Genomic DNA, 11,465 nt, shown 5'->3' with positions numbered 1-11,465 from the left:
CGGTCAACGCCGTCGTCATCCTTCTGCATGAGCGCGCTGCCGATTGCAAAATTACTTGCATCGCAGACGACGCTAAAGGGCTTATCCGCGTCTGGCAATGCCAAGACCGGTGCCTCTACAAGAGATTGCTTCACTGATGTGAACGCATCTTCTTGTTCTTTTAACCAAACCCATTCTGTGTCCTTTTTAAGGAGATCAGATAATGGTTTAGTTTGCTCCGCATAATTCTTGCTATACTTATGCAAGTAATTAGCGAGCCCTAGGAATTGGCGCAAATCCTTCACATGCCGTGGGATTGGCCATTCCTTTACTGATTTTACCTTGTCTGGGTCTGCTCGTACACCATGTGTACCAACGATGCAGCCCAGTACAGGTATCTCAGGGACCCCTATGACGCACTTTTGCAAGTTGACGTACAATTGGGCGTCCTTTAAAGTCTGCAACACAGCGTCTAAATGACGCTTGTGCGACTCTATTGCGCTCAGCCCGTCCTCGGCCCTACTATGCACGAATACATCGTCAAAGTAATGAGGCGCGTAGGCACGGTGCTGACGCATCACGTGAGCCACCACTCGGTTGAATGTCGCTGGTGCGTTTTTCAAACCTTGGGGCATCACAAGCCACTCCCAAAGCATACCGCTTGGGGTGCTTACTGCCGTTTTGGCTACATCGGACTCTCTCATGAGTACCTGATAGTAACCATCCTTCAAATCCAACGCGGAAAAGATAGTTGACTTTCCATGGAGTTCAACAAGACATCATTCCGCGGGATTGGCGTTTGCGCCGGTATGGTCGCCGTGTTCAGCTCATTATAAGCATGAACCACGCGCCATCCACCTGTGGCTTTACGCACACAAAAAGTCGGGCTGCACTGGCGATTTGCTCTCACGCACATGTCCCGCCTTGGCTCGCTTGACGAAGAGCTCATCGATACAATCGACTTATTCGTTCTGCAACGGCCATTGCCTGGTACACAATACTTGGTGCCAGGTTCGAGGTCTAACTCTTGCCCGATGCTTCTCTCTGGAACTGGTGTGACTATTTCGCGGATCTTTCATTCCTTTAACTCGGCAAGGAACAGATCCCACGACATCTCTTAGAGATTTACTATCTCCTCGCCAGATTTAAAGCCTTGCCGGAGCACCTCAACTGAGGATGCCTCCGTAATTTCGTCTTTGACTGCCTCGAACACCTCGTTCGAAGGCCCGTCCTCTTTATTAGGAACTGATCCAAAGGTCACTCGTTTAGACGTGCCTTTGATCGTCCTAATCTGTCGGGTACTCGCTCTTCGAGTCACCACAACCTTTGATTGGGAAGCGGGTGCCGTCGCTCTCCTGGCTAACGCATTCCATCCAACCGCACCAGGCTCTAGGCCCTGTGTGTGGTCCATGCGACGCTTGACTTCCTGTCAGCTTGCTGTCTACTGCCACAGGCCCTCGGCTCTGTGCAGGACTATGAGACACAAGACTACTTGTCATTGCCCTTTTCACTACCTCAGTCTTCACGAGCTGGGTAGGAATTGGTGACGTTTGACATCCCGTCAACGCATCCTCAACTGTGTTCGACACGACATCAGTTGCATAAGCATCTCGCGGGAGCACATCATTTCCGGTGTCCTGCGTTGAGTTCGCAACTGTGCGTGTACGCCAGTCTATGCATGGTTGGTGTTTTGCCAACCATGGCATGCCCTAGGATGAGGTCATACGGACTCTCCATACCTAGCACTGTGAACTTCTCTTTACAAGAGAAGTCACTAAAGCTGAAGGCGAGTTCTACCTGAACTACCTCAGACCTAACGAGCGCGCCGTTCGCTAAACGAACGGTCGCCTCATGTCGCTTGCCTTCCTGGCAAAGCGACTCGAACATCGCCGGTCTCTTTCTTATATCCGCGAGTTTTACAAAATTTTGTGATGCACCCGAATCCACAAGGAGGGTCGTCACCTGGTCATAGCCTCGTCCTTGGGCGCTATGGACCAGCACGGTTGAGGTCCTATATTTTGAGACCTCAGGGACTGTTATACCCATTTGTTCCACAACTCTGAACTTAGGGGTAGCTTCAGAGTCCGCGTCAGTAATGCATCCCGCCCTACTGCGCTCCCGCATTTCCCGACCCTCAGTGGTCAATGCGGAACTCATGCGTCTCGCGCGCTGGTTCTTGCCATCGCTCTTTGGGAAGGGAGTCCCCTTGCTGGGCAGCTTTGCCCCTGCAGGGACCCTGGCATAGCAGCGAGCTATCACATGGCCGCGCTTGCCGCATTTATAGCAGACAATGTCCGCATTGCCCAACTCCATGGGAGTGGCATCAGACCTCTCGGCCGACGGCTTATACTAAGCTGTCGCCGAGGCACTGTTGTAGGATTGCTTCTCAACTAAGGCAATTTGGATTGCCTCTTCCACCATTGACGGCACCTTTCTGAAAAGGGCCTGTCGCGATGGGCCATGCCGTGGTCCGTTCATAAAAGTTGGGCACCTTAATGTGCTCCATAATCGGACCTACGGTGTTGGAAGCCGACAGCGAGCGTATCTCCTGCACATACTCTTGCAGAGATCGCTTCGCGTATCGCGCTCCAAAGAAGCGCGCCTGAAGCAGCACTGCGTTGTTCGGCGGCTGGTACATTGCGCGAATCCTTTCCTTAAGGATCGCCCATGTAGGGAAAGCCTTTCTGTCCGCGATAAGCGCCGAGTAAGCCCACTGAGGCCTTAACGCGCAGATGGGACATGGCGTACGAAACTACCGGCTGTCGTTCTCAATGAGCGGCGTGACACCGCATTGCTACACGGCTAAAAGCACGTGGTCAATCGTGTGCGCTGCAGTTCAATTGAACTTGGGCGGGTCCATCAGAATGGGCCTCGGCTGATGCGGCCGGGCAAACAGCATCTCAACAGTCCTGTTGCAGGCTCGAAGTGAGGATCTCAACAGTCCTGTTGAGAGTTTCACTTCAAGCCTGCTCATGCCTCAGCTCATCCTGAGTCTGAGTGACGGACTCCGCCGCAGCATGGCTCTGTGCCCCGGACGCGGCTCTCCGCTGTCCGAGCACGAATGCCTCAAACTGCTCCAACTGAGCAACATGTTGCTCAGGAGGACTACCCAGGAGCCTGACCAGGGCTTGTCCACCAAGTCCCTGCGCCATAAGCCCTGCCACCTCCCGATGATATTCGGAGAGTTGGGGGAAATGAGCCCGATCGATGTTAAGGCTCATCCCACGTACTCGCGCAGAGATGCGGGTCGTGGGAGGATTTCAAGTGCTTCCAAGTGTAGGCGGGCACGCCGTATTGCGGCCACTCTCTACCTAGACACACACACCAGCACAGCGAGGAAGCGGTTTAACCAGCTTCTCTTGCGTGCAGTGAGGCAGTTGTGGAGGGCGCGTTAGCGACCTCACCCAACACACAAAGTTCTTTAGTTATTTGTCGTCACGGGAGCGGTAATCCGGCTCCTCGTGCGCACTTACTAAGCAGGAAGTAGTTTTCAGACTGATTTATCTTTAATCGCATTAAAAATACATACCTATTTTTACCAATCAAAATGTCATATCTACAGATAACACTTAATATGTATTGCGAGTGTATCTTTCTAGATACCTCGTGTAACGGATGATGAGAAAAGTTTTCTCACATCAACGATGCGCACTGGTTGAGTTGGGACGACGACACGTGGAGTGTCACCGGCAAACGGCTGTGTAGTACAATAAGCTGCTGCGTGTTGTGTATCGATCGGATGACGATCGATATGAAGCCGATATATCAATAAAAGATTTATCGGATGGATTCATCAGATGATCCATTAAACGCAGAATTTTTTATCTTCTGTGTAGGCTTTCTACATGTCATCAAACAAAGCTGATGACGGAACGCTTGTAATGAGTGTTGCAACAGTGGAATTATTTTCACTGTTGGAGTCCACAACTGACTCGAAATTGGGTCGACGTGACAACGCATCAGCGACGACATTGAGTCGTCTGGTTTATGTTCCTCGGATAAATTATACTCCGCGAAGAAGGTTAGCCACCTCGCCATTCTTTGCGAGAGGTGTGGGCTGTGTACGGCCGTGCGTAATGACGCATGGTCCGTATATACGATGAACGGTCTATTTCAGAGGAGATAGACCCTAAATCTAGCCAGTGAATATTTCATGGCAAGGAGTTCCTTGTCATGCACTGGGTAATTGCGTTCAGCTGGCTGCAGCTGACGCGATTGGTATGAGATGACGCGCTCTGCGCCGTCTGTATCGTATTGCATTACCGCGCAACCGATTGCGAAATCGCTGGCGTCACAGACCACATTAAATGGTCTGTTTCGATCCGCAATCGCCAAGATGGGTGATAGCTTCGAGCTTTGCTGGATACCTTCAAAGGAACGCTGACAATTAGCGTTTCATAACCATTTCTCGTCTTTTTTCAAGAGACGAGAGAGATGAACTGTCATCTCGGCATAATTTCTGAGTTCTTGTGCAAGTACGCCGCTAGCTCAAGGAACTTTCGAAGTTCCTTGACATCGACTGAACTGACCAGTTGGTAATTGCCTTATTCGTTTCGTGATCAGGGAGCACGCCGTGTTTACCGACGATCCACCCAAGAAGTGGTATTTCGCTTGGAGCGAATATCCACTTCTTGAGATTTGCGTACAACTTATACTTTTCGCATAAGCGTAAGAACCTAACGAACGTAAATTTTATGAACTTCCACGTCCGTCTTTCCGTCCATGGCCCGACTATGGACGAATAAATCGTCAAAATAACTCAGTGCGAATTCTAGCACCGGTCTCAATAGATTCAATACGCATCTGTTGAATGTCGCAAGGGCGTTACTGAGCCCCTGTAGCTTTACTAGCCATTCCCAGAGCATCCCACTGGGAGTGCAAACTGCTGTGTACGAGACTCATAAGGATCTGATAAAATCTAGACGAATAGTTGGTACTCTTAGACATACCATCTATGATGGTATGTCTAAGAGTACCAACCATTCGTAGGTCTTTTCTAGGTATCGGCATTTCAGCCGGTACCGTTGCAGCATTCAATTTATTGAATGCGTGCACTATCCGCCATCCTCCTGTGGCCTTTCGCACACAGAAGGTCGGAGAGCTATGTGGGGAGGTTGCCCCTTTTACATGGCCCGCTTTTACTCGATCGGTAAAGAATTTATCGATCGCAAGTACTTGTTCACGAGGCGGTGGCCACTGCTTCATGACACACTACTTCGAGCCCGGTTTGAGCTGGATCTCATGTCGAGTGCCTTTATCCTTAGGCAAATCGCATTCGAACTGCTTCAGGGAATTCATCCCTGAATTCAAACAGATCATTGTACAAAGAATTTGTCTTGAGTGACTCCCAGAAATTGAGAAGTATATTTCTTAATCCGAGTCTTCACACCAAGGACACTTTTGTTCCATCGATGAGCTACTGAGAACCGGTTCGTTCTCTGCAAAAGTTGGCGCTAACCGAATATCGGTTACGTACTCGTCCTCTGACGAGTACGCAGATCTGCTTGACTTTACCACTCGTTATGTCAGTTTCCTTCAACCAATCTGACCTGTCTAAAGTAAACATTAGGAATTTCTTCCCATTCCGGAATCCTACGCAGATTTCTCAAGAACCGCTTAGGTTCTAGGGTTGGTAATTGAGTTATCTCCTAAGTTAACTTCGGACTTTATGGATCGATGACCCACTCCACGCACTAAGTGCAGCATTTGTGTCATCCAGGATAGCTTCATCTAGAAGGCGCATACAGACCAAGAGTGTGAGCACCTACTCTTGATCCGTCATTAACCAAGACACTCAATGTCTCATTAAGTGTTTTTCCTGGGATTTATCCACAGGCTGCCGAGGGATTAATCGCTCGGGATTCTTAAGTCTTGTCACTTCAGCATTAACTATTTGAGGAGCTTTCTCCTCAAGTACGTTGGGACTTATTCCCTCAACGTCTTCCGAATGTGATTGCGCTATCACAGTCGAGTCCTCTACGGTCGACTCTCTAATCGACCTAGGATCATCGTGTTGCCTCTTTTGGGTAACCGGTATCTTCCTTGAATGTCGCCTGCTACGCGTACACTCACGTCTTAATCCACTCGACTTATTCGAGTGGTGGACCTTCGGCGCTGCCTGTGCATTCGCACAGCCGCCGGCAGCTAACTCTACAGCGTGATTAGTGACCACACTGTGATCTTGTGCAGTCGAACTAACGACTGTACCACAAGTGAGGCCATCGGACTCACTCGTAGTACATCGACACGCTTGTGGACGCTCCAAGACGTTCATCAGATGGCCATCTGATGAACAAGTGGCAGGCATCTTTACGGATCGATGCTGCCAGCTGATTCTTGGCTCATATTTTCTGAGCCGAGGTAATCTAAGATGACATCAAATTTGATCCAATTCCAGTACGATGAAATCATCATCGTATTAAATCGTTTGACGTGTAGTGAAATTTTACTTTGTGTTTCATTACTGCTATTGATGCGCCTGTCGCTAGACGCACCGCGCCTACGACCATCTAGCGACTGGCGACGAATAAAGTTATTCGACGCTCCGCAGTTCACGAGGGCTCTAAATGACAAGCCATTTGTCACTTTTAACTTTAGGGTGATGAGGGATACCTTATAGCCAGGTGCAGAGACACATAATGATTGTGTGTCTGGACCAACTTAATTCAAGAGATTTGCTGTTTCTCTTGAGGTTGCTTAATTAGTAGGGCGTTGCGCCCCTACTGAACCCGACCATTTTTGGCGGTCCGTTTCGTTGTTTCGAAATCGCAACAACGTCGGACTCGCGACCGTTGCCCTTCTTGGCATTCAGTCCATAATTACGTTTAGTATTTCTCGGTACTGGGCGTGGGGCACTGCACCCATGAGCGTAGCGTCCTAATTTTTGACAGCGATTACATTTCTGCAATCGCTTATTGTTCGAAAAGCGAGGTTTCTCGCTTTTGAATTATAGAGGTGCATAGGTTCTGGATTTCCAAGCACGTGTCGTCTTGGATGACGTTACGATGACGAACTAGCTTGAGCCTGTCTCAAGCTAAAGTCCTCCTGTTCCGCAACGGATATTGCTTCTTTAAATGTATCCAGTTCCAAGCGAAACAGGTAGGTCTTCATGGGACCATTCGAAACACCTTGCATGAACACCGTAATCAATGTGTAAGCATGAACTGGGTTGTTCGTGATACAACTCGCTAAGAGTCGTATGTGCTGAGCATAAGGTGAACATCATGCTTTCCTTGCTTGAGTTTCAGAAGCTCTGATCGAGCTCTGAACACAGCCCTAGGCGGTTCGAACGTCTGTTTGATCCGGGCTTTAAAAGTTTAAGCGACCCAAAGACATATGGGTCGCGCAACTTAAGGCCTAATGCCCAAGTTTTGGCCCAACCTGCCAAATTGGATTGAGCAAATACGACTTGCATTTGCTCGTCGACGTATGACGAGCCCTTATGACATCGTTCAACTCAATAAACTATCTTAAATAGACATCTCTAAGTATATGGGGTCGAAGAAGACTCTCCTATACTTAGAGATGTCTTTCTTTAAGGTTTCGGGACGACGCATGTGCGTCATCCGAGGTACAGGGGTCTGCACCTGTTGTAAACTCAACAGTTCTGCTGTTGAGAGCCTTGCTGATTATGCAAGGCTACCTTCTCCTTCGCCTCGTCATGTTCATGATGTATGAACTTGGCGATGGATGAACGGAGGGCATCTCTGTCCAAACCGGACAGCATGGCCAGGATGGCATCGATCCCTACGGTCGAACTCATTCGTTCGACCGCACTCCTTTCTATGTCACTTAGAATGGAGTAGCTATTACGCGAATTGCGGTGCGTATTTCCATTATCATCTAACATGTCCATGTTAGATGATGGAACTGTGATCCTTGGATGGACTGCAAAGTCCTATTAGGTATAAGGGGCACTGCCGACTTGTACTGCTTCGGTGCGAGTGGTGCTTCAGGTCACTTCACGTACATTAGTACGTGCAGAGGAAGTCTTTCTTAAAATGACTTGCCTTAAAGAGGGTTAAAAGTGAAATGTATTCAATATAATCAAGTTCTTCTGTTTCTATCTATTTATTACTAATTTAATTATGTACTAATACAAAACATGTAATAATAAAAGAAACCTGTCTCTCTCTTTGCACGTCCAGCGCTGACTGGACCGCGGAGCAAGTAGATAAAATAACATATATCTACCACTGGATTTGCTTTCAAACTATTACTATGTAAAGATGTATTCTTCAAATACTTTCTACCTCTTAGATAATTTATTAATTAACAGCCTTTAAGTGTTAATTTCATGTAACGACACACACCGTTACATAGAAACAATTAAAAATCAAGAAGTTAGAGATTCAGCTTTGATGCTTTATCTCAATATCGGGCATCGGAAACTTCAATGTTTTGGCGGGCTCACCATTGATGATTCCTTTCGCGACAACGCTTTCGCTTAGCTTGCAGCGAGTGTCTATGCCGTGCATCTTTGCAAAAGTTTTTTGCACATAAATGAATGGAAGAATGCTTGCTTAAGTGATTTCTTTATCGACTTCTCATACGACAAGCAGGCGATTTAATTAAGGCACATTTGTATTGTAAGCGCTAGCAACATAAGGCGTGATAATTTGTGACGCGCACAGAGTTTTTTTGCACCAAACGACACGGAAATTTCAATTCCTCTCTTTCTTTTTAATGTACTCGAAGAGCCTTGTAATCCAGGATCATTTTTTATATAACTGGATGAGAAAAGCATTAAACACTGCAACACGGAATTTATTCGCAACGAGACATCAACATTCGAAAGTATTGAAATCTATCTCAAATTTCAAGCGTTAATAACTTCCACCGAAGGTGCACAATGTTCAAGCACAATGTTCCAGAACGATCTGTTTGTATTGAAGCGTCGACGCCTTGTATGAAACTAGCATGCAACACAACAGCGTGGTTCTCGTATTGGCTTGGGATGCTGGGACAGATCGGCATAGGATTGAGATCATTGCACTATCGCTGGCAACATCCAACAAATGGAACTTAATACAGGCAAGCGCATTCTTCGGTCCATGCCAGTAAACTTCGCTACATCGTTGCCTATTTCAAGCTCTTCATTATAATTACTTATGAGATTTACAATTTTCGAAACGTGGCAATGTTCGCGAGTCACACTTGTACGGACATTTTAAGAAGCATCGCCAATCTGTTAAGATGCTTTCAATTCTTTTTCAACTCGCTGAACGGAATGAGCAACTAAATAGAATAATATACGCGAATGTGGTAGCTACGCATCAACACGTTTATATGTTTCTCTTCTGGCTGCATCATGTGCGCGTAAATATAAGCTACGCAACTCCAATCGTCCTGTGCTCTTTAGTCCATCAGCTAATCAAGCAAACAAATACATGACCACTACGAGTTCATTGGCTTGTGCTCGTCTCTTATGAAGGCAGCTCTAGAAAGAAGGCAAACCTTCTGCTGATTGCGGATTGTTTCTACGAATTAGAAGGGAATGGAAGAGCACATGGCTTTCAATTGAGCCACTCAAAGCAATTTTTTCAAGCACAACGCTTCGAACACCATCCTATCGATGAAATCGCTTTCCTGGATCGGCTGACTTGGATGCGATTTAAAGGCATTACGTCATAGCCCGAGTTGTGGTAGAGCGTTGCATTTAAAAAAACTGCGAATGAATGGATAGAACATACTGTGCATATGCAAAACTACGTATATTACCGGTTGATCCTACGCTGTAGTTCCGGAAATATCCGTCTTAGACGCCTTCTTCTTCTACACCTGGCTTAGTTCCCGAGCCATAGATTCCCACCGCTACTTTAACTTGTCTGTTGCATAATAATTGTCATCGTCTGATTTCAATCGCAATTCGCTTTCTAGTACCGAATCAGTTTTACAGAATTCAAAGAATACTCCTTCATCTTCGACAAGTATTGAGCCGTTGTACTGTCCCACTTATCGTAAGATATCAGCTCATCAAAAGTTTTTGGCGGTAGAGTAGCCTTGCGCCAATTATCCAACATTGCGAGGGCGTCTTCAGGCCATTTTGTAAACATGTAATCAAGAAAGACTTGAATTTCGTATGTTCGTGTCATGATATTCGCCGAATCATCAAGCGCAAACAATGTGATTACTTTTGAAATCTTGCTGACATGAACTGGCATGTGGTACGCATTTGTGGTGTCAGTGATTGTGTTTGCGACAATCACGTCCAGCAGCTCATAGAAATTCTGTTTCGCTTCATCAGACTGTAATAATTTGTATTCATTCCAATAAAAGTGGACATACTCGTAAACTTTTGACAGCGTTTGTTCTGTAGTCGGCAAGATAGCTTGATTTAAATTCTCCGCAGGATCAAATGCGCCAACTTTTCCTCGTTTGAGGACAACATCCAGCACTTTATAACGCCAGCACTTCGGCCCGTGCACCCTTTGAGCATCCGCCTCAAACCACTGAAAATTAAGGGATCTTTCCATGTAATTCGCATTTTGCAAAGGCATCACCACTATAAGTTCGTAAATGTCATTTAATCCTTTGCCTTCATTATGCCATCTGACGAGTAGGTGACTCAACGCTTTCGCTGCAAAAGTATTTTCGCCTGGTTTTGGCCGCTCTTGCAACAAATGCAGCGCAATTCTCTCCAAAGGTTGCTCAATTTTAGACAGCATGCTGAACAAGGTGTCGTAGTAAGCTTTATCATTTGCACGAATTTTGGGGTAATCCGCAAAACTTTTCAGCAAAATACTAAAGCTCTGTCCCTCAAACGTATCAGCATTTAGGCCCAGGTTTGTAAAAAAGTCTTTTAAGCCGTTTAGATCTTGTGGGTCTTTCGGGCCATGTTTTTCCGTCAGTACTTCAATAATGGATTTTTTAAGCTCGTCCATTTCTGCGTTACCGTCATTAAACTTGTGCTTGGCGATTCCCACGATGTGCTCTACCAGTTCGGCAGCAAGATCTTTGACTGAACGGCCTTTCTTGATGCTGTTAGCCCACCAATTCTTAAACGGTTCGCTCTGAAATAAATCCTGTTCGACTTTGACAAGATCTGCGATAGTATCGCCTTTAAATATGGATCTGATTTGAAACATCCTTTCCTCCGCTTTGACGGCTATTCTGTTATGGTAGCCGTCATGGTGCTTCTTCAGGCGTCGACTGGTATGATTTGCTATAGCGTTGCTTGCCATAACGACGATAGGGTCGGTCTTGGCCCATGCGAGCAAGCAAAAAATACAGAGCAGAGTGACGAAGCGGTGCCATAATTGAGTCTTGCGCTTGATAAACATTGCGACCACCGGAATGTTCAAGAGTTCAAAAGCGTTCGAGGTAATGTCGAGGTCGTTAGAAAAGGGTATAACCAGCTCGTATCTTGTAGAGGAATAAACTAGATGTTTGATTGCCTGCCGTCCAATCAAGTGAAGTGAGATTTTTCTGAGCGCAGACACTTCTTTGCCCTTTCATTTTCTGGTCTGAGCTCACAAAACCTGCTA

The 11,465-nt window shown here is 46.6% G+C and overlaps 1 protein-coding gene across 1 annotated transcript; it reads right to left on the bottom strand.

Moving 5' to 3' along the window:
- Window positions 1-9,854: 9,854 nt before the first annotated feature.
- CCR75_007324 (uncharacterized protein) lies at window positions 9,855-11,261 on the bottom strand (the record flags this gene model as incomplete). Its single annotated transcript, XM_067965385.1, has 1 exon — window positions 9,855-11,261. One exon carries the CDS (start codon window positions 11,259-11,261, stop codon window positions 9,855-9,857), a length of 1,407 nt encoding a protein of 468 aa, XP_067816519.1.
- Between the last annotated feature and the right edge of the window lie 204 nt (window positions 11,262-11,465).

Source organism: Bremia lactucae, linkage group LG14 (assembly GCF_004359215.1).
Source record: "Bremia lactucae strain SF5 linkage group LG14, whole genome shotgun sequence".
Lineage (NCBI taxonomy): Eukaryota > Oomycota > Peronosporomycetes > Peronosporales > Peronosporaceae > Bremia > Bremia lactucae.
This window is presented reverse-complemented; position numbering and strand designations above follow the sequence as displayed.